The sequence below is a fragment of the Haliotis rubra genome, unplaced genomic scaffold (assembly GCF_003918875.1).
Source record: "Haliotis rubra isolate DU_JTF1 unplaced genomic scaffold, ASM391887v1 Scf710, whole genome shotgun sequence".
Taxonomy (NCBI): domain Eukaryota; kingdom Metazoa; phylum Mollusca; class Gastropoda; order Lepetellida; family Haliotidae; genus Haliotis; species Haliotis rubra.
The window spans coordinates 51,840-75,000 of NW_025767425.1; the positions used below are offsets into that span (position 1 = coordinate 51,840).

At 41.8% G+C, this 23,161-nt stretch overlaps 1 protein-coding gene across 1 annotated transcript in view; it reads right to left on the reverse strand.

Moving 5' to 3' along the window:
- Nucleotides 1-23,161, reverse strand: part of LOC124259150 (b(0,+)-type amino acid transporter 1-like) — a 30,674-nt gene that overhangs the window by 1,204 nt on the left and 6,309 nt on the right. The window contains exons 2-12 of the mRNA XM_046693246.1: nucleotides 15,167-15,328; nucleotides 14,478-14,579; nucleotides 13,032-13,271; nucleotides 12,205-12,330; nucleotides 11,133-11,232; nucleotides 9,406-9,450; nucleotides 9,003-9,126; nucleotides 8,189-8,292; nucleotides 7,451-7,547; nucleotides 6,608-6,757; nucleotides 3,174-3,342 (exon numbers count right to left, since the gene is read on the reverse strand). Of these exons, the coding sequence (XP_046549202.1) occupies nucleotides 3,174-3,342; nucleotides 6,608-6,757; nucleotides 7,451-7,547; nucleotides 8,189-8,292; nucleotides 9,003-9,126; nucleotides 9,406-9,450; nucleotides 11,133-11,232; nucleotides 12,205-12,330; nucleotides 13,032-13,271; nucleotides 14,478-14,579; nucleotides 15,167-15,328 (1,419 nt within the window). The remainder of the gene's footprint in view (nucleotides 1-3,173; nucleotides 3,343-6,607; nucleotides 6,758-7,450; nucleotides 7,548-8,188; nucleotides 8,293-9,002; nucleotides 9,127-9,405; nucleotides 9,451-11,132; nucleotides 11,233-12,204; nucleotides 12,331-13,031; nucleotides 13,272-14,477; nucleotides 14,580-15,166; nucleotides 15,329-23,161) is intronic.

The following is a 23,161-nucleotide window of genomic DNA, read 5'->3' on the forward strand; positions in this document are numbered from 1 at the left end:
ATACTGCTGTTTATACAAATACCGCTGTTTATGACTACAGTGTAACTACATTGTGATTTGTTTGTTATTTAACGCCCCACACAGCAATATTCCAGCTATATGGCGGCCGACTGTAGATAATCGGGTCTGAACCAGACAATCCAGTGATCAACACTATGAGAATCGATCTGCGCAATTGGGATACGATGACATGTGTCAGCGAGTCTGACCACCCGATCCCGTTAGTGGCCTCTTACGACAAGCATGGGTTGCTGAAGACAACCTAGATCTAACTACATTGTTCCTACATTTTCCACAGAATGATTACCTGGTGAGTAAACTAAAACTATATTGTTACATTTTAACTACAGTACATTCAGCATTTTAACAGTGTGACTACGTACTGACGTAATGTGATAATAACCATTGTATAGAGCGTGACTACATTGTCATGGCATTGTGTCTGTAAACTGACCATAATGTGATCACAATTGTATACAGTATGACTACAGGGTGACTACATTGTCATGGCATTGTGTCTGTAAACTGACCATAATGTGATCACAATTGTATACAGTATGACTACAGTGTGACTACATTGTCATGGCATTGTGTCTGTAAACTGACCATAATGTGATCACAATTGTATACAGTATGACTACTGTAAACTGACCATAATGTGATCAATATTGTATACATTGTCATCATCGCATTGTGTCTGTAAACTGACCATAATGTGATCACAATTGTATACAGTATGACTACAGTGTGACTACATTGTCATCGCATTGTGTCTGTAAACTGACCATAATGTGATCACAATTGTATACAGTATGACTACAGAATGACTACATTGTCATCGCATTGTTTGTGTAAACTGACCATAATGTGATCACAATTGTATACAGTATGACTACAGGGTGACTACATTGTCATCGCATTGTGTCTGTAAACTGACCATAATGTGATCACAATTGTATACAGTATGACTACAGTGTGACTACATTGTCATGGCATTGTGTCTGTAAACTGACCGTAATGTGATCACAATTGTATACAGTATGACTACAGTGTGACTACATTGTCATCGCATTGTGTCTGTAAACAGACCATAATGTGATCACAATTGTATACAGTATGACTACATTGTCATCGCATTGTGTCTGTAAACTATTGTATACAGTATGACCATAATGTGATCACAATTGTATACAGTATGACTAGTTTGACTACATTGTCATTGCATTGTGTCTGTAAACTGACCGTAATGTGATCACAATTGTATACAGTATGACTACAGTGTGACTACATTGTCATGGCATTGTGTCTGTAAACTGACCATAATGTGATCACAATTGTATACAGTATGACTACAGTATGACTACATTGTCATCGCATTGTGTCTGTAAACTGACCATAATGTGATCACAATTGTCTGTAAACTGACCAAAATGTGATCACAATTGTATACAGTATGACTACAGTGTGACTACATTGTCATGGCATTGTGTCTGTAAACTGACCATAATGTGATCTGTAAACTGACCATAATGTGATCACAATTGTATACAGTATGACTACAGTGTGACTACATTGTCATCGCATTGTGTCTGTAAACTGACCATAATGTGATCACAATTGTATACAGTATGACTACATGACTAGTGTGACTACATTGTCATCGCATTGTGTCTGTAAACATTGTGTCTGTAAACTGACCATAATGTGATCACAATTGTATACAGTATGACTACAGTGTGACTACATTGTCATCGCATTGTGTCTGTAAACTGACCATAATGTGATCACATGGCATTGTATACAGTATGACTACAGTGTGACTACATTGTCATTGCATTGTGTCTGTAAACTGACCATAATGTGATCACAATTGTATACAGTATGACTACAGTGTGACTACATTGTCATGGCATTGTGTCTGTAAACTGACCATAATGTGATCACAATTGTATACAGTATGACTACAGTGTGACTACATTGTCATCGCATTGTGTCTGTAAACTGACCATAATGTGATCACAATTGTATACAGTATGACTACAGTGTGACTACATTGTCATCGCATTGTTTGTGTAAACTGACCATAATGTGATCACTATTGTATACAGTATGACTACAGTGTGACTACATTGTCATGGCATTGTGTCTGTAAACTGACCATAATGTGATCACAATTGTATACAGTATGACTACAGTGTGACTACATTGTCATCGCATTGTGTCTGTAAACAGACCATAATGTGATCACAATTGTATACAGTATGACTACAGTATGACTACATTGTCATCGCATTGTGTCTGTAAACTGACCATAATGTTATCACAATTGTATACAGTATGACTAGTGTGACTACATTGTCATTGCATTGTGTCTGTAAACTGACCGTAATGTGATCACAATTGTATACAGTATGACTACAGTGTGACTACATTGTCATTGCATTGTGTCTGTAAACTGACCATAATGTGATCACAATTGTATACAGTATGACTATTGTATACATTATGACTACAGTATGACTACATTGTCATCGCATTGTTTGTGTAAACTGACCATAATGTGATCACAATTGTATACAGTATGACTACAGTGTGACTACATTTCAACTACATTGTGTCAACATTTTAACTGTTTTTCTCGACTATTGGTCCAACATTGTGACAAGAGGCAAGAACTGACTTTGTGTGCTCGTGATTATCTGCCTGACTCTGACAGTGTGGGTTCGAATCCCGTTTGGGACTCGATCCAACAAAGGTACTAGAATCTGTACCTTACTGAGAAAGTGTTGTCCCAAGTATATGGTATGTTACACTAGTAAAGAGTGAGTGAGTTTAGTTTTACGCCGCACTCAGCAATATTCCAGCTATATGGCGACGATCTGTAAATAATCGAGTCTGGACCAGACAATCCAGTGATCAACATCATGAGCAACGATCTGCGCAATTTGGGAACCGATGACGTGTGAACCAAGCCAGCGAGCCAGACCACCCGATCCCGTTAGTCGCCTCTTAAGACAAGCATGGGTTGCTGAAGATCAGTTCTAACCCGGATCTTCACGGGTCACACTAGTAAAGAACTGGCCGTGAATACACCTGTAAAATCGCCAGGGGAATATTTTCCCACTAACACCAAGCTTCTGTGTATAGCAGTGTGTATTATCCAGCGTACTTACCCCATCCACACAGCTTGAGCTTGAAATGTACGAATGGGAAGTACAGGATAAGCCCTCCTATGACAAACAGGAAGGCATACAGGAACCCCATCTGCGGGTTGTCCACGATAGGGGCTATTACCAGGTAGATGGACACCAGGAACATTATCACGGGGATAGGTATTGGGACCTGCGGGAAAAACAATCATGAACAATTTGACAAAAGAACGAGTGGGTGAGTGGGTATGGTTCTACGCCCGTATTTGGCTTTGCGGAAATAAAAACAAGTATAATCTTAGAGAAACATATCTCATCGAACAAGACAATGAGTATGTAATCTTATTAATTTGAAATCAACTGTGATTGTCATACACGCCAATCACTGTAGATGCAACTTACATCTGTCAGTGAAATATTGTGTGAGTGAGTATCGAAATACGACGCTTTTAGCAATATTCTAGCAATATCACGGCGGGCGACACCAGACATAGGCTTCACCCATATGAGGAATCGAACCCGGGCCTTCGGATGACGAACGAACGCTTTAACCACTCGGCTACGCTATACCACCCCTGCCACTTTGGTGGTGAAACTCAAAGGAACGGATACAGACCAAACCCGGATCCGAACCCCACAATAGAGGGTTTCAGGCATGTCTAAAGGGCGCAACAATGCATAGCGAAATGCGGTCCCCACTTTGAAAGAAAGATCTTACCTTCCCTGGGATTGTGTTGGACCACCTATTTCTGGGATTGTATTGGACCACTTTTTCCTGGGATTGTATTGGACCACCTTAATTTCTTGGGATTGTGCTGGGCCGCCTTCCTTTCCCTAGGATTGTGTTTGACTACCTTACTCTCTCTGGGATTGTGTTGGACCACCTTACGTTCTCGGGATTGTGTTGGACCACCTTACGTTCTTGGGATTGTGTTGGACCACCTTACTTTCTCGGGATTGCGTTGGACGTTCTTGGGATTGTCTTGTGTTGGATTGTGTTGGACCACCTTACTTTCTCTCGGACTGTGTTGGACCACCTTACGTTCTTGGGATTGTGTTGGACCACCTTACGTTCTTGGGATTGTGTTGGACCACCTTACTTTCTCTGGGATTGTGTTGGACCACCTTACGTTCTTGGGATTGTGTTGGACCTCCTTACTTTATCTGGGATTGTGTTGGACCACCTTAATTTCCCTAGCATTGTGTTGGACCACCTTAATTTCTCGGGATTGTGTTGGATCACTGTAATATCTTGGGATTGTGTTGGACCACCTTACTTCCCCTGGGATTGTGTTGGACCACCTTACTTTCCCTGGGATTGTGTTGGACCACCTTGCATCCCCTGGGATTGTGTTGGACCACCTTGCTTTCTCTGGGATTGTGTTAGATCACCTTACTTTCCCTAGCATTGTGTTGGACCACCTTAATTTCTCGGGATTGTGTTGGACCACCGTACTTTCTTGGGATTGTGTTGGACCACCTTACTTCCCCTGGGATTTTGTTGGTCCACCTTACTTCCCTTGGGATTGTGTTGGACCACCTTACTTCCCCTGGGATTGTGTTGGACCACCTTACTTCCCCTGGGATTGTGTTGGACCACCTTACTTCCCCTGGGATTGTGTTGTACCACCTTACTTTATCGGGTTTGTGTTGGACCACCTTACTTTCTCGGGGATTGTGTTGGACCACCTTACTTTCCCTAGCATTGTGTTGGACCACCTTAATTTCTCGGGATAGTGTTGTACCACCGTACTTTCTTGGGATTGTGTCGGACCACCTTACTTCCCCTGGGATTGTGTTGGACAACCTTAAGTTCTCGGGATTGTGTTGGACAACCTTAAATTGTTTGGATTTTGTCGGACCATCTTAATTTATCGGGATTGTGTTGGACCACCTTACTTCCCCTGGGATTGTGTTGGACCACCTTACTTTCCCTGGGATTGTGTTGGACCACCTTGCATCCCTGGGATTGTGTTGGACCACCTTGCTTTCTCTGGGATTGTGTTGGACCACCTTACTTTCCCTAGCATTGTGTTGGACCACCTTAATTTCTCGGGATTGTGATGGACCACCGTACTTTCTCGGGATTGTGTTGGTCCACCTTACTTCCCCTGGGATTGTGTTGGACCACCTTAATTTCTCGGGATAGTGTTGTACCACCGTACTTTCTTGGGATTGTGTTGGACCACCTTACTTCCCCTGGGATTGTGTTGGACCACCTTAATTTCTCGGGATTGTGTTGGACAACCTTAAATTGTTGGGATTTTGTCGGACCATCTTAATTTATCGGGATTGTGTTGGACCACCTTACTTCCCCTGGGATTGTGTTGGACCACCTTACTTTCCCTGGGATTGTGTTGGACCACCTTGCATCCCCTGGGATTGTGTTGGACCACCTTGCTTTCTCTGGGATTGTGTTGGACCACCTTACTTTCCCTAGCATTGCGTTGGACCACCTTAATTTCTCGGGATTGTGATGGACCACCGTCATTTCTCGGGATTGTGTTGGTCCACCTTACTTCCCCTGGGATTGTGTTGGACCACCTTACTTCCCCTGGGATTGTGTTGGACCACCTTACTTCCCCTGGGATTGTGTTGGACCACCTTACTTCCCCTGGGATTGTGTTGGACCACCTTACTTTATCGGGTTTGTGTTGGACCACCTTACGTTCTCAGGGATTGTGTTGGACCACCTTACTTTCCCTAGCATTGTGTTGGACCACCTTAATTTCTCGGGATAGTGTTGTACCACCGTACTTTCTTGGGATTGTGTCGGACCACCTTACTTCCCCTGGGATTGTGTTGGACCACCTTAATTTCTCGGGATTGTGTTGGACAACCTTAAATTGTTGGGATTTTGTCGGACCATCTTAATTTATCGGGATTGTGTTGGACCACCTTACTTTCTCTGGATTGTGTTGGACAACCTTAAATTGTCGGGATTTTGTTGGACCATCTAAGTTTATCAGGATTGTGTTGGACGAACTTACTTTTCCTGGGATTGTGTTGGACCAGCTTTATTTCTCGAGATTGTGTTGGACCACCTTATTTTTCCTGGGATTGTGTTGGAAAATCTTAATTTCTCGGGATTGTGTTAGACCACCCTACTTTTCCTGGGATTGTGTTGGACCACCTTAATTTATCGGGATTGCGTTGGACCACCTTAATTTATCGGGATTGTGTTGGACCACCTTCATTTATCGGGATTGTGTTGGATCACCTTTATGTATCGGGATTTTGTTGGATCATCTTAATTTATCGGGATTGTGTTGGACCACCTTATTTTTCCTGGGATTGTGTTGGTCCACCTTGCATTAGTTGGGGTCGTGATGGACCACTTTGTTTTGCCTGCGAGCGTGATTGACAACATGACTTTGCCCGTAGTTAGGGATATTAGATCACCCCACATACCATAAAGGTTGCCATGGTGATTTTAGATACACATGTCGACTGTTTACCTTATATGGTCTTGGTGCGTCCTTCATCCTGAACCTGAGGACGATAAGGGACAGGAAGGTCATGCCGTAGAACGCCCAGGCGGTGAAGCTGAAGAAGTCGATGAGGCTGCCGATGTCGCCGGGGATGATCATGAGGAGGGAGATGAAGATCTGAACAAGGAAAAATAGTTTTGATTATTGCTGCAATTGTTCTTCTGCGGCTCTCCGACATGTGACATATCTGTAGCCAACACGTCCGTCATACCTCTAATAGATCGTGGACGGTGGGGTAGCCTAGTGGTTAAAGCGTTCGCCGAAGCCCGGGTTCGATTCTCCACATTGGTACAACGCGTGAAGCCCATTTCTGGTGTCCCCCGCCGTGATATTGCTGGAATAATCCTAAAAGCGAGGTACAACCATTATCATTCACTCAGTAGTACGGTAGGTTGAATATTGCAGAGGCGTGTGGTGTAACATGGGCTTCGAACAGATACAGCAGTGGTTGATAGCATGAAGACCCACCGGGGAACATTGTATTCCGATGGTGAGAAATATTTAACCTTGCCTTGGTAAAATATACTTCAATTATTTTAATTGGAGAGGGGGTGTCGGTGTGAGTGTGTGTGAGGTTGGGGTGGTGAGGGGGGTGACAACCATTATTGGCATGAGTATATTCACCAACCGGTGTAGCGATGCAATCCCGATGTGAGGGGACTCTCTTTACGGGGAGACTCGTACTTGGTCTTTTCTTGCATGCAATAAACAATATGAAAATAATATTTTTTATATACTTCTGGTTATATATACCTAATGCCTTGCATTTCCAGCTTCAAAAGAGAAACAACAAGACGGCGTTGTACGTACCGTAAATAACATCGACGGCATCGGCGTGAGCTGCTTCACCTGGATGTACGACAACACGTCCGGCAGGTTGTGGTCGCGGGCCGCGGCGTACACCACCCTAGCAACAGATTAAAATGGGTGTTGTTTTACGCCACCTTCTGGAGACACCTAAAACTCTGGGTACGATAATGTGCAAGCTGACTTTAGTCCGACTCGCCATTCTCATGACAGGTAAGTGAGGATCCAATGACAGAAACAAATATACGGCTAAGCACCTTACCCGCCAGTATCGTGTCCACTCGATAATGTTTCAGATGTTCAAAGATCTTTGTTTAGGGTACATATCTAACGCTGCACTAGGGGGTCTGTAAAGTCCAGTTTTGGACAATGGGAGACATCATGAGCACTGATCTATGCAATTGGGATACGATGACACGTATCAACCAAGTCACCGAGCCTGACCACCCGACCCCGTTAGTCGCCTCGTACGACAAGTATGGGTTGCTGAAGACCATTTCTAGGATTTGACAATGTTCGAAAAAGGTCCTTCACAGTATTTCGTTGTTTGTTTTCAATTAAAAGTTCTTTGTTACGTTGCTAGTCGTAGAAACACCTGTGTGGAACAATGGGTTATTGGTGCCAGAGAAATGCTCTTCTGCAAGACATTTCGAAGAATTCATCACCATGGATACTAATCCTGTTCCAGGAAGCAGATATACAAATCGCCTCATTAGTAATGCAGTAAGAAGTAAGATTTACCTGGATCCACTGAAGGCTGTTCCGTTTGCCGCCCCGAATGTTGAGATCATGACTGACAAAGGCATGATGATGGCGGCGGCTCCAAGAATGAGATCACCCCATGTCTGAGAAGAAATGTCAAAAGTCACACACATGGTAGATACACTTTGAAAGGAAGAAACACACGTTCCAAAAAGCGAAAATGAAAGATAAGTTACATCCCAACATACATTAATATACACAGCTTGGATGCATTTCACAGACCTAAATACACAAGTAGATACAACCCAAAGAGTCAGCATACAAGCGTGGAAGCATATCAAAAAGCCACAACGACGACGCCTAAAACTACATTCCCCGGACAACTGGGAAAAGGGTTGTATTCTAGTGTCATATGACTGCAACGCTTCGACCACGGTAACATGGGCGTAATATTCAAACCGATGGTTAATAGCACGAGCATCAAGCATTACTATCGAAAAACGCCGACAACCAATCCACAGTTTTTTCCTTTAGCCATTAAAATACAAGAATAGCACAACTAAATACGAAACGTACATAAAATGCGTCTCGTAAGGGGCGACTAACAGATCGGGTGGTCAGGCTCGCGCCGACTTGCGTGGATCGTAGATCATGATTTTGATACCTGGAGTGTCAGGTCCGGACTGGATTATTTACGGACCGCCGCCATACTGTTGGAATATTGCTGAGTGCGGGACCGCCGCCATACTGTTGGAATATTGCTGAGTGCGGCGTAAAACAACAAACAAAGCAGAGCAAACCAAACCAGTTTGCGGCAAGATTTATCGAAGCATGAGGAGCAGTCCAAACTTACCACTGCCACAGCCGCAGAGTCTAACAGTTGCTGAGTGCTCAGCACGGCCAAGTAGGAGATGTTGGTGAGGACGTAGACGATAGTGACGAGGACGACGCCGATGATGTTGGCCCGAGGAAGGTTTCTGCACAGGCAAAGCATCTTTAAGTGGTACTAAGCTGGCCTAGCAAATTTGATTAAAGTCATTAAAGCCAACTTTCTTCCTACTTTGTATATCCGTTTAGCGATTGATGATTACACCGCAAACAATGTATCATGATGACGATTTGTTGGAACTTTTCTGTCTTCCAGTTTAGCCACCATCAAGACTTAGTATGGGAGTATACTTTGCTTTGTCTGACCGTGAAGGTGGACATGACGTCATAGAGTCAACTCACGAAGTGTTCAGCGTGACAGTACTCACTTCTTTGGCTCTTTGATCTCCTCGGTAACAAAGTTAAGATTGTTCCTGAAAAATACAGATACGAATTCATACTAACATCAAAGGGAACATCCATTTGATTTAACGGGTTGGGCCACAGAGCATTCAATATATTTACTGAGAACCATCAGACAGTCTATTTATTTCACACAAAAAAAGGACTTTGGAGTATTTTCTCGGCTGACAGTATCTTAGCTTATCAAAAAAGATATATCTACAAAAAAAATCAAGAAATTCGAAAGAATCCCTAAACGATTATTATTTTCAGGCCAAAAACTGAGGCAGTCTAGTGTTGCCAAGTCATTCTGGACTTGCTCAATCATTCTCGACTTAAGGTTGAGTCCTTTTTCTCTGGAGTTATTCTCCAGATCTGGAAGACATGTTAGGTATTTACCACAAAACAAACTATTAAATTTTTCAACTGCTGCCTAGAAATTATTTAGGGCATATTTTCCACCCCTAGAAATAGAATGGACTCACTCTCGTGTACCCACCATTTTATATTGTTGGGAACATGTGAACGTTTAATGAGAGGCAGATTGAGGTTTTACAAGAAAGGTATCTGTTTTTTCAAACTCGTAAACTTAAAAGTATCCTCTACTTCTGGCACAACTAAGGTTCGCTAGTCTTTGCGGAAGTGAATCTCGGGTCGTTTTCAGCACCTGTGATGAGTTGGGTTAAAAACGTAGAAGCTAAGCAGCCCAGGCTTGTCTTAGGAGGTGACTAAATGGGTCGGGTGGTTTGATGTCATCGGATCCCAACTGTGTGAGTCGAACCTCATGATGTCAAATCTTAGATCGCTGGTCCACACTTAATTACAGCCCGTCATATAGCAGGAACATCATCTATGACGATGTAAACGACGGAGAATATGTGCCTGGGCCATACACTGATAATCTTAAGTTTAATATTTTCGAGTGGTGTTTGTGCAGTTTATAATCTACATGCACAGTAACCGGCTCCGGCAGTAAAAAAGGTCTGAGCTATTTGAACAGGTAACCAGGTAAATATACCTGTAAATTGAGAGCGTTCTCGTGAGTGCATCACTGTGTTCAAGTGTGAGTGCAGCGTTTTTAAGTGCATGTGTTATTTGCTAGTTGTGTCATGCACGATAAATTTAAACAGTTCTAACACTTCCAAGAGTACAAATGTTTTCTATGCTTATAAGGGGCAAGTGTGCAACGTAGGTAAGTGTACGTGAGTGTGTGTGTGGGTGCGTGCGTGCGTGCGTGCGTGCGTGCGTGCGTGTGTGTGTTTACAGATATATTTGCAATACAACGATATATATCTAGTTCCTGTAATTAATAAAGTCCGGACATTGATATTATTCATCCTCGAGTATGCAGGGTATTCTGTCTCTATTCTATTAATCCTCGCAAAGACACGAGGGCCTGTGTTGAAGATCCCTGGCGTTACCTTCCGATACATTTTCGTCCGGGTTAGAATCGGTCTCCAGTTACCAATGCTTATCGTAAGAGGTGACTAACGGGATCTGATGGTCAAGTTCGCTGACATATGTCATCGTATCCCAATTGCGTAGATCGATGCTCATGTTGTTGATCATTGGATAACGATCATTGGATTGTCTGGTCCAGATTCGATTATTTACAGACCGCCGCCATATAGCTGGAATATTGCTGAGTGCGGCGTAAAGCTACACTCACTGACTCCGATACATTTCAGTCACTGAATTAAATAAATGCAATTACCATCCGTCGTATGCCCACAATGCACCATAGAAGGCAAGGGCGATAACTGAGGGCGACGTTGTTGAGCCCGTGAAACCAGTCGCCAGAACAGCCGTGTTACCTGGAAAAATAACCTTAAGGTGAATAATACAGGTGAGTAAATGGTGTTATTGCTGCGGTTAACAACGTATCACGAGAACTTGTAAAACTCAACACTGCCTGAGGCAATTAAATTACTGGTGGCCAATCCCCTTTCAAGCCGGAAGCCAAGCCCTCTTCAGCTGTTTTGCAGATACAAGATGTCTCTATTTCAGTGTTGACAATTCCACCTTACAAACAAACTATTTATCCCAATCTTATGATCACGTATTGTCATACATGCTAAGTCGAGTCTAATGTACGTGTACTAACATGTACATTGGTATGACTCAGATGTTTTAACGGCCATCATATACCAGGAACATTGCTGAATGCGGCGTAAAACAACATGCAATAAAACAAACAAACAAAACATTAGTTCTTTAATTGGATGCCTAGACACATTAAGTGATATGCTGAACGCATATAGGTGTTGGCAAGCTTCAAAATCAGCGAAGTCATATATCTAACTAGGCTTCTCTCGACAACCCGTGAAGATTCGGGTTAGAATTAATCTTCAGCAACCCATGCTTGTCGTAAGAGGCGACTACGGGAACGTGTGTCCAGGCTCGCTGACTTGGTTGACACATGTCATTGTATCCCAATAGTGTAGATCGATGCTCATGTTGTTGTTCACTGGATTGTTTGGTCCAGATTCGATTATTTACAGACCGCTGACATATAAAGGAATATTGCTGAATGCGACGTAAAACTACACTCACTCACTTCTCTCTACACAAACTAGCGCTAAGCTCGTGTAGTGCCACAACAGTGGAACCAGTTTAGTCACGTTGTAAACAACCGATCTGTTTCGGCTACATGACACAAGCATGGTGCACGGGGCACCATTGGGTCGAAATACCATCTCTAACACCGACACAGGTTTCCCTGTCCATACGTTTTACACAAATGATGCCATATTTGGTACAAATAAACCGAGTCTTGTTACGCATACCTTGCGCTAACTTGACTATACCGCCGATGATGATGATGAATAGAGCGATGAGTTTGGCGACTGTGAAGACAACCTGCACCCTGGCGGCCAGCTTGGTGCTCCAGCAGTTTACAATACCCACCGTAACTGAAGAAGAAACATGTCTGGAGTTATTGTTAATTCCACCCGAATCAAAATCTCGAACACAATAGACTCACGTGAGTGAGCATAATTTTATGTACCTTGTACACAGAGGTACAGATAATCTGCGTATCTGCGTAAATTACGCAAATATTTATGTGAAAACTCAATTCCTAATAAGTCCATTGCGTACAAGTACGCTTGAAGTTTTGTAATTACTCAATAAATGTGATCTTACATGCGTACACACAAAAAATGTCAAATCGTAGCTTGCGTACCGGTGGATAGATACAATAACTGAAGTTAATTGAGAGGTTCTATTTCAGGACATGAACTTGACAACTTGTAGTCTTTCTTATCGTTTCCCATATTACAGATCGAATGTAAATCACAAACACTCACATTTAAATTTTATTATATTTTTAAAATTCATTGAAAATGGCAAAATACCTAATTGAGTTTGAGTGAGGTGAGTACAATTTATTTCGTTACTCAAAGGAAAATTAGGATACCTAATTGAGATGACCAAACGCGAGTACATAACTCAATGACCCAAAAAGTGATCTGTAGCTGTCTACAGGGCCATCTTCAAATTTTCTCATGTTATATTTCATCCACGTGACTGCTAATATTGATATTATCCACAAAAAGAAAACAAACTAGTAATTAAAATCAAACTGTAAAACGAAACGAGCATGACTACTTACTCAGCGCGATAGCTGCCACTAATTTGTTTGGTATTACTGGTGAGCCGCACATCCTGAAGAAACTTGCCACATACTCTGCGAATACGAGACAGATGATAGCAAGGGTGGAGGGTCTGATGACAATAATGGACGTCCATGCGTACAGGTATGCGCAGATGTTGCCGAGAGCTGCCCGGATGTAGGCATATTCGCCCCCCGACAGCCTGATCAGGGTGCCCAGTTCGGCGTACGACAAAGCACCTGTCGGAAGACATTGAATGTGGATGGATTACTGACGACTCGGTATATAAGGAGTAAGACACGTTTGTTATTTCCGAAGTTATCTAGTCACCTAACTGTGGCCACAACCCAAACAATAGAATAAGGCTTAGTCTCTGAATATATATAATTTTGATAGTAACAAATAAGCCCATTTATATTGAAAAGGAGCCCTAGGGAGACCAGAGATTCAGAACCTGAGGAAATCTAGACTTGTTTTATTTAGGGCTTTAGCACTGCAGAGAGGGCTTGGCAGTAGGGAAATTAATGTGGTTCAGGGGCTGTGAGACAGACTACCCAAACAACAGCTCCGCTCATTCCCCGCCCCCACGAACCCATCCCTAATAAAGGAATGAAAACACAACCCCCACCCATCCCACCCCTCACACACACACACACGCACGGCGCACGCACATGCACACGCACACACACACACCGAAACAAATTACAAAAGCAACCCAAACAACAGCTCCGCTCATTCCCCCGCCCCCACGAACCCATCCCTCTCACACACACACACACACGCACACACACACACACACCGGGAAACAAATTACAAAAGCAACAAACAACAAAGCATAAAAAAACTCAATCAAAACAAAACTTGAAACAATAGATTAACCCCCAAAACCAGACCGAAATCACCACCTCGCAAAAACGCCCATCATATCAATCATAACCTTCCGTATGTAATCCAGACCGTACCATTCACAATGTCCGGTATAACACACATCCGGATCCCCTAAACCTGGACTCATGTATTACTTCACAATGTAAAGGACCTCCCGATTCTTTCACATCACTAAGGTTAACCTTTAATGTCATGGCAGATCACCTGCAGTAATGTGAAAAGAATGGCGCAGTTCTTAACTTCATTTGTATTTGATGCAACTTTGTATTATGCAGGAGTTGCGTATACTTTGGTTAAAGATAGACGGGGTTCTATAGTATAAAAATATCTGTCTCGGAGGTTAGATAGAAAAGAGGATATACCGTGGCTTTACCTACACACATTATATTTTTTAAATGTCTAATGTTTCAGGTTAGCATCAGTGGTATTCCAGACGTGGTTCTTGGTGGTTCGTGTGTACAGGTGCAATAGTATAAGTGGGAACTGTACCTAAAGGCAGAACATCATTTGGACAACAGACTTCCAGCAGACTTCTAGCAGACTTCTAGCAGACTTACCAAGTAATGCAATGACACCAGACAATGCCCAGACAACCAGACTCAGACCCACAGATCCTGTGTCGCTGAGAACTCCCTTCGGCGAGATGAAGATGCCAGAACCTGCAATACAGATATGTGTCGGTCAGGGGGCGGCGAATTTGGTTCTGGCGATAGGACCAAAGTTGGGATTCGTGTGTGGAACTTAGAACACTGATTGTGGAGCTCTCCGGGAAGACGGTCTGTCCACTTGAAGGAAAAATAATGCGGTGTTAAAATGTCTTTTGTTTTCATTGACTTCAGTTTTAAGCCGCTTTTAGCAATATTCCTGCAATATCACGACAGGGGACACCAGAAATGGGCTTCACACTTGTACCCATGTTTGGAATCGAACCCGCGTCTTTGGCGTGTAGAGCGAACGGTTTAACCACTGGGCTACCCCACCCACCCCTTGTGTTCGCAGTCCTCATCTACCTAAACATACTGTGCCTTGCACAAAGAAATATCTAGCAGAGGAAAGGAGAGCATGTAGAGGTTACATAATTTCAGACATTTGAACCCTATCTAAAAACAGACAAACCTTTATGGGACATTATCTACGCCAAATAGTTACTTGTTAAGACATAAATTGTTTCAGTTCCAACTGAGGGACAGTTTAATGTGTCAGGGCGTTAAGGCCTTATTTTTATCACTCAGGTAAAGACATGTACCGATGATGGAGCCGACGATCAGTGAGATGCCGCTGATAAGGCCGACATTCCTGCCCATGTGAAGATTCTCGTCCGTCTCAATGCTGAACTGGTCAGGTGACGGGCCATCATCCGGGGCCTCCTTTGATCTTTGTCGCAGTCCGCCATTTTGGTCGTCATTGTCTGCAAGAAGAAAACTGATGACAGTGTGTTTGTTGTTTTCATTGTTTATTTGTTTGCACTCATCAATATTCCAACTATATGGCAGTAGTGGCGGTACGTTAATAATTAAGTCCAACCAGACAATCCCATGAGTGACATTATAAACATGGATCTACTCAATAGCCATAGGGATACGACGACACAGTGTATGAATTAAGTTTGAAAAGTCACTGGCCAGCAGGACTAGTTAAGTGGAATGTTGCTAGCCCACATCACACTTCACGAGCCCTGCAAAATATCAATATCAAAATGCACATCGGTGAGAATTGGTGTGCTGTTTGGTAATTGAAGATGGTGTAAGTTATTGTCGCTCCTTGGAAACAATATTTAAATCAAACAAACACAAAAACTAAGATTTCATTCTTTATTCCTTAAATACGTAGGTTGGAGAAAACACTGCTCTAATGTGCAGCTCACTGCTAGTGCAAAAGATATGCTTGAATCCTTAATAATTGACAACATCATATTCATGTGTATTAAGTAAAGAACAAATTATCTGAGATATTCAGCTAGCCAGTCGGGATAGCTTTAACAAAATATTACTGGCCCGATTCACAATCAGCTCGCATTTGGCTTGCGGGCCAGTAGCTATTTCGTAGGCCGCGACGACATGCATCCGTTCAGAGACAGTAGTGGTCGTACCTGCAGCATAAACACTGAAGTGGTTTTCATTGATAAAATGAACTCCGGGGTCTCGTTCCACAAACCTTCTAAGCGCAACGATTATCGTAAGCCTATGTATGTTTAATTAAAGTTCCTTAGATACTTCACTAAAGCCGCTGGCAGTACTTTATCAAGGGAAACAGTACATGTTTTGCATTACGTCACACTGAGCTGACGTCACTATGGCATTCTAGTCTGCCCCCTCGCAATCAAATGTACTCTTGGTAACCGCCATGATGCATGTCAGTTGTCAACTTGCCACTGCCTTGTACTTGTACAGTCACCTACAGTACAAATAGCTCGGTTACTATCCCATCTCATGGTTTGCAGTTGCTCCAGTCGGTTAAAATCACCGGTGGAAACATTACGTTCAACTTGTTCGACGGAAAAAAACGCTTCAGCTCGACTGTACACCGACACGACACAGACCCACAATGCATCCTGGGAATGTTACATGACGAGTCAGCTTGATCGAGATATACTGATCTCAGTTTATGTTGGGAGTAGATATGCGACGTTCATATTGTTCCAGGTAATCTCGAAAAGATTCGTTCTCTTAACGTAAACCGTCTTGAAAGTGTTTAACATTCGTTTTATTGGTAAAGTGTGGCTTACCGTAGGGGGCAGAAACGATAACAGAACAGCACGTCGGTTAGCCCTGAACGAGAACTGTTAACTAAGGTCACCGATAACATCGTTTTATTTATTTGTTTTGTGCTTTAGATTTACGGTCGGTAAAAATTAAATTTGGCATTTTAGAAAAACAATTCTCTCTGGCCTCGTGTATAGCGTAATAAAGTACAGATAAAGCACGCAGGCGCTTACGTCTGAGTGGTTTAACGTTATAATAGTTCAGGGAAATACTACAGTTTATTACATTATATGCAAGGGTACAGCGAACTGTATTTCTTAAATCGAGGGTTTGCTCCAATACATAAAGTGTTTGTACTGGAGTATCCCTCGCATATTCTACATCCCTCAAAATAGCTGAAATCGTGTCTCCCTTAAAAAATACTCTAAAGACTTATCTCTTTCAAAATACATTTCTCTAACAATCACCTTGTCTGAGTAGCGCACACAGAGCATACTACTTTGTGAATAGATGCGCTATAAAATGTACATATTATTATCTATTATTATTTATTATTATTCTGCGAAATATAATGCCACGAACATGCTCTGGGATCCAGGCTCCTGCCAGACCAAGGAAGAGTTGTTACCGCGTCTTGACAATAAGAAATCACCAACGGTAAGATGTGGCCTGTCCTTGTCGTCCATGAACACTGACCTTGTGTGGTACAACAACACTATCACATCGGCCATCAGTCATGAACAATTTTTAAGAAATCGACTTTCGTCCGACCTGTGACGCTTATACATGACTTTATGTTCCAGTGACGTCGAGTTTGACACCAAGCTAGCCGTGCTGCTTTGTGCTCTGGGGATAACGACGGATGTCTTATAGGTCGTTTGGCTCTATACCCGGCCGATTTTAGGCGATTTTGCAAAGTCTCGTCGGATAAACGACGATGTCTAAGCCATCGGATGAAGTTGGATGAAGTCTTGTGATTCTGAGAAGGACTGCATCCTCCAGCAGAGTTGTCACTCGGGTGCTTATCAACAAAATAAACTGATTTTCCAAGCTAACGACTTTGCTGAAACTTAATATATATATCCAAGAAGCATACGCAAGTCTAGAAAAATGTGGCAAGTTTTACGTGTATATTACATTATAGCTTCGATGTGAACTGGGACACGGGAAGAACAGTCGTGTCAGGGCTCCTTTTATTGTCGGTTCTGTGTGTCTTTTGTTTGTGTGTCTTTTTTGAAACCAATGATGTGGATTTCGGATACTAGTTGATTATAGCGTATGAGTATGAGTTTCTCGGCATACTCTGTTCTTGGGTTTCACTAAAGTGGGAAAAGTCTTAGATCCGCATCATTCAGGCTTCAATACCTCATTCAGCTGACACGCCGCAGTAAACTGGAATACTGTTCAAGGTGGGTTCACAAGTTAAAGGAGGCGTTTCTCGGGTGTCGTCGCGTCTTCTCCCTGTTCGTCGGTTCTTGACCTTATTCGAGTTCTCCTCGTTATATGAAATGTACTTTTATCCATCAAACGAAATGTTTACTTATTAAAGGCAAGGTCAAACAATTTCCTTGACAGTTCTTGCTGGTAGTTCGGTGGAAGAAATTATACAGCTTCCCTTATAACTATTGTTTTCAATTTTAAAAGCGACAGCGACAACTTGCAAGTAATATGAAGTCAGGCACATTGACACAAGGATCGATACTGACGGAATAAACACGTGATGACGAAAGCATGCCCAGTAGGGAATTGCATCTATACATCACAAAGGCCTAAACTACGAAGCCCTGAAGGGATATAACCCCCACAAAAAAAGTTTAAAAAAACCACCTAAATAAAAATAAATAAAATAAATAAATAAAAAAAAAAATGAAAAAAAAAATAAAATAAAATAAAAAAAGATAATAATCTCGTAATCCTTTTTCTTTTGTTAATTTTCTTTTGGCTGTGCGTGTGCGTGTGCGTGCGTGCGTGCGTGCGTGTGTGTGTGTAGACACGCAAATGTCCCTTCGCGAGCTTCGTATTAAACTGAAGCAAAACAAGATAAAAGTGGTTTGAGAATTATACCAACAGACATAGTTACATGTTCTGTTTTTCAGAAAAATGTTGTTTAAATTATACTGAGATTGAGCCATATATTATCGTCTTTTTTTTTCTGAAACTGAAACTGAAGTGTTCTTGACTTGACAATTATTATTGTCTGGGCTAAACCTGATATATTTCTTTCAGGGTCTGCATAACAGAAAAGCCTTCTTCTTCATCTTCACTGGAAGATTGTCTTGCAAGATATAAAATCGGATCGTATTGCTACGGTCTAACATCCATTTCTGAAATGACATCAGGAACATCTTTCACTGCTTCAGAATCCATGGACACTGTTAAGTTGTGAGGGCAAATCAAAGAGGAAGCCATCAGCAACAGGCACATATGACGTCATGTCACGTGATACCCCCTCTGCTCATTAACTGTCGGGCGTTTCCGTAATATCACATCGGCCATCAGTCATGAACAATTTTTAAGAAATCGACTTTCGTCCGACCTGTGACGCTTATACATGACTTCATATTCCAGTGACGTCGAGTTTGACAGCCGTGCTTTGTGCTGGGGATAACGACGGATGTCTTATAGTCGTTTGGCTCTATACCCGGCCTATTTTAGGCGATTTTGCAAAGTCTCGTCGGATAAACGACGATGTCTAAGACATCGGATGAAGTTGGATGAAGTCTTGTGATTCTGAGGACTGCATCCTCCAGCACAGTTGTCACTCGGGTGCTTATCAACAAAATCAACTGATTTTCCAAGCTAACGACGTTGCTGAAACTTAATATCTGCTTAACAAAGACATTGCACATGATGCTCGCGTGTGATAGTAGCACGTGCATATCCAAACCAATGTATCATGCCTCGGAAGGTCAAAATGATCATGAAAACATAATTATGATATGAATAGAATGACTATTTGGGGTTTAAAAATCATAGGTGTCAGGGATTGCCTTTTTCCACGTGTATATACATTATACTTCGATGTGAACTGGGACACGGGTAGAACAGTCGTAAGGCGCCTCTAGATCTATTGTCTATTCTGTGTGTCTGTTCGTGTCTGTGTGTCTGTTTGAAACCAATGATCGTGATTGATACGCCCCGATTATAGCGTATGAGTATGAGTTTCTCGGCATACATCTGTTGTTGGGTTTCACTCAAAGTGGGAAAAGTCTTAGATCCGCATCATTCAGGCTTCAATACCTCATTCATCTGACACGCCGCAATAAACAGGAATACTGTTCAAGGTGGGTTCACAAGTTAAAGGACGCGTTTCTCGGGTGTCGTCGCGTCTTCTCCCTGTTCGTCGGTTCTTGACCTTATTCGAGTTCTCCTCGTTATATGAAATGTACTTTTATCCATCAAACGAAATGTTTACTTATTAAAGGCAAGGTCAAACAATTTCCTTGACAGTTCTTGCTGGTAGTTCGGTGGAAGAAATTATACAGTTTTCCTCCCTTATAACTATTGTTTTCAATTTTAAAAGCGACAGCGACAACTTGCCAAGCAAGTAATATGAAGTCAGGCATATTGATACAAGGATCGATACTGACGGAATAAACACGTGATGACGAAACCATGCCCAGTAGGAAACGTAATGCATCTATACATCACAAAGGCCTAAACTACGAAGCTCCTGAAGGATATAACCCCCAAAAACAAGTTTTAAAAAATAAAAAATAATCAAATAAATAAATAAATAAAACTAAAAAAAATGAAAAATGAAAATATAATAAAATAAAGATAATAATCTCGTAATCTTTTTTCTTTGTTATTTTCTTTTGAGTGTGCGTGCGCGTGCGTGCGTGCGTGCGTGTGTGTAGATACGCAAATGTCCCTTCGCGAGCTTCGTATTAAACTGGAGCAAAACAAGATAAAAAGTGGTTTGAGAATTATACCAACAGACATAGTTACATGTTCTATTTTTCAGAAAAATGTTGTTTAAATTATACTGAGATTGAGCCATATATTATCGTCTTTTTCTGAAACTGAAACTGAAGTGTTCTTGACTTGACAATTATTATTGTCTGGGCTAAACCTGATATATTTCTTTTCAGGGTCTGCATAACAGAAAAGCCTTCTTCTTCATCTTCACTGGAAGATTGTCTTGCAAGATATAAAATCGGATCGTATTGCTACGGTCTAACATCCATTTCTGAAATGACATCAGGAACATCTTTCACTGCTTCAGAATCCATGGACACTGTTAAGTTGTGAGGGCAAATCAAAGAGGAAGCCATCAGCAACAGGCACATATGACGTCATGTCACGTGATACCCCCTCTGCTCATTAACTGTCGGGCGTTTCCGTAATATCACATCGGCCATCAGTCATGAACAATTTTTAAGAAATCGACTTTCGTCCGACCTGTGACGCTTATACATGACTTCATATTCCAGTGACGTCGAGTTTGACACCAAGCTAGCCGTGCTGCTTTGTGCTCTGGGGATAACGACGGATGTCTTATAAGTCGTTTGGCTCTATACCCGGCCGATTTTAGGCGATTTTGCAAAGTCTCGTCGGATAAACGACGATGTCTAAGCCATCGGATGAAGTTGGATGAAGTCTTGTGATTCTGAGAAGGACTGCATCCTCCAGCACACTTGTCACTCGGGTGCTTATCAACAAAATAAACTGATTTTCCAAGCTAACGACGTTGCTGAAACTTAATATCTGCTTAACAAAGGACATTGCACATGATGCTCGCGTGTGAAAGTAGCACGTGCATATCCAAAGTCAATGTATCATGCTCTCGGAAGGTCAAAATGATCATAAAAACATAATTATGATATGAATAGAATGACTATTTGGGGTTTAAAAATCATAGGTGTTGCGATACTTTTTCCACGTGTATATACATTATACTTCGATGTGAACTGGGACACGGGTAGAACAGTCGTGTAAGGCGCCTCTAGATCTATTGTCTGTTCTGTGTGTCTGTTCGTGTCTGTGTGTCTGTTTGAAACCAATGATCGTGATTCGGATACGCCCCGATTATAGCGTATGAGTATGAGTTTCTCGGCATACATCTGTTGTTGGGTTTCACTAAAGTGGGAAAAGTCTTAGATCCGCATCATTCAGGCTTCAATACCTCATTCATCTGACACGCCGCAATAAACAGGAATACTGTTCAAGGTGGGTTCACAACAAGTTAAAGGTCGTCGCGTTTCTTTCGTCGGGTGTCGTCGCGTCTTTTATCCCTGACAGTTCTTGCTGGTAGTTGACAAGTTCGGTGGAAGAAATTATACAGTTCTCCTCCCTTATAACTATTGTTTTCAATTTTAAAAGCGACAGCGACAACTTGCAAGTAATATGAAGTCAGGCACATTGATACAAGGATCGATACTGACGGAATAAACACGTGATGACGAAAACACATGCCCTATAGGGAATTGCACGTAATACGCATCTATACATCACAAAGGCCTAAACTACGAAGCTCCTGAAGGACATACCCCCAAAAAAAAAAAAAAAAATATATATATATTTTAAGATAAATAAAATAAAAGAAAGAAAGAAAGAAAGAAAGAAAGAAAGAAAGAAAGAAAGAAAGAAAGAAAGAAAAAATAAAATAAAATAAAGATAATAATCTCGTAATCCTTTTTCTTTTGTTATTTTCTTTTTGGCTGTGCGTTTGCGTGCGTGCGTGCGTGCGTGTGTGTGTGTGTAGATACGCAAATGTCCCTTCACGAGCTTCGTATTAAACTGAAGCAAAACAAGATAAAAAGTGGTTTGAGAATTATACCAACAGACATAGCTACATGTTCTATTTTTCAGAAAAAATGTTGTTTAAATTATACTGAGATTGAGCCATATGTTATCGTCTTTTTCTGAAACTGAAACTGAAGTGTTCTTGACTTGACAATTATTATTGTCTGGGCTAAACCTGATATATTTCTTTCAGGGTCTGCATAACAGAAAAGCCTTCTTCTTCATCTTCACTGGAAGATTGTCTTGCAAGATATAAAATCGGATCGTATTGCTACGGTCTAACATCCATTTCTGAAATGACATCAGGAACATCTTTCACTGCTTCAGAATCCATGGACACTGTTAAGTTGTGAGGTAAAATCAAAGAGGAAGCCATCAGCAACAGGCACATATGACGTCATGTCACGTGATACCCCTCTGCTCATTAACTGTCGGGCGTTTCCGTAATAGGCGGAAATACGAGTACGTATTTTGTGTTTTTATTGCTATTTTACAAACTTTTTGCTCAGTTTTAATCACGGAGGGTGACTTTTAGAATATCCTTTACAATATATCAAAAGTTTTGTTTTCGTTCGTATTCTCCTTTCAGGTTCAATGCGTGGAGCTAGACCCAGGGCATGTCACTGGTAATTCTAAGATGCCAATCGGTTAGAACAAAAAAAAATACATTATCAGACAATAAAGGTATAGTTTTTTGATGACGTAACAATTGAATGACGTTATCCCGTCACTGCGCCATTCTAGTGTGCCCCCTCGTAATCGAACCATTTTACATTACGTCACAATGTAAG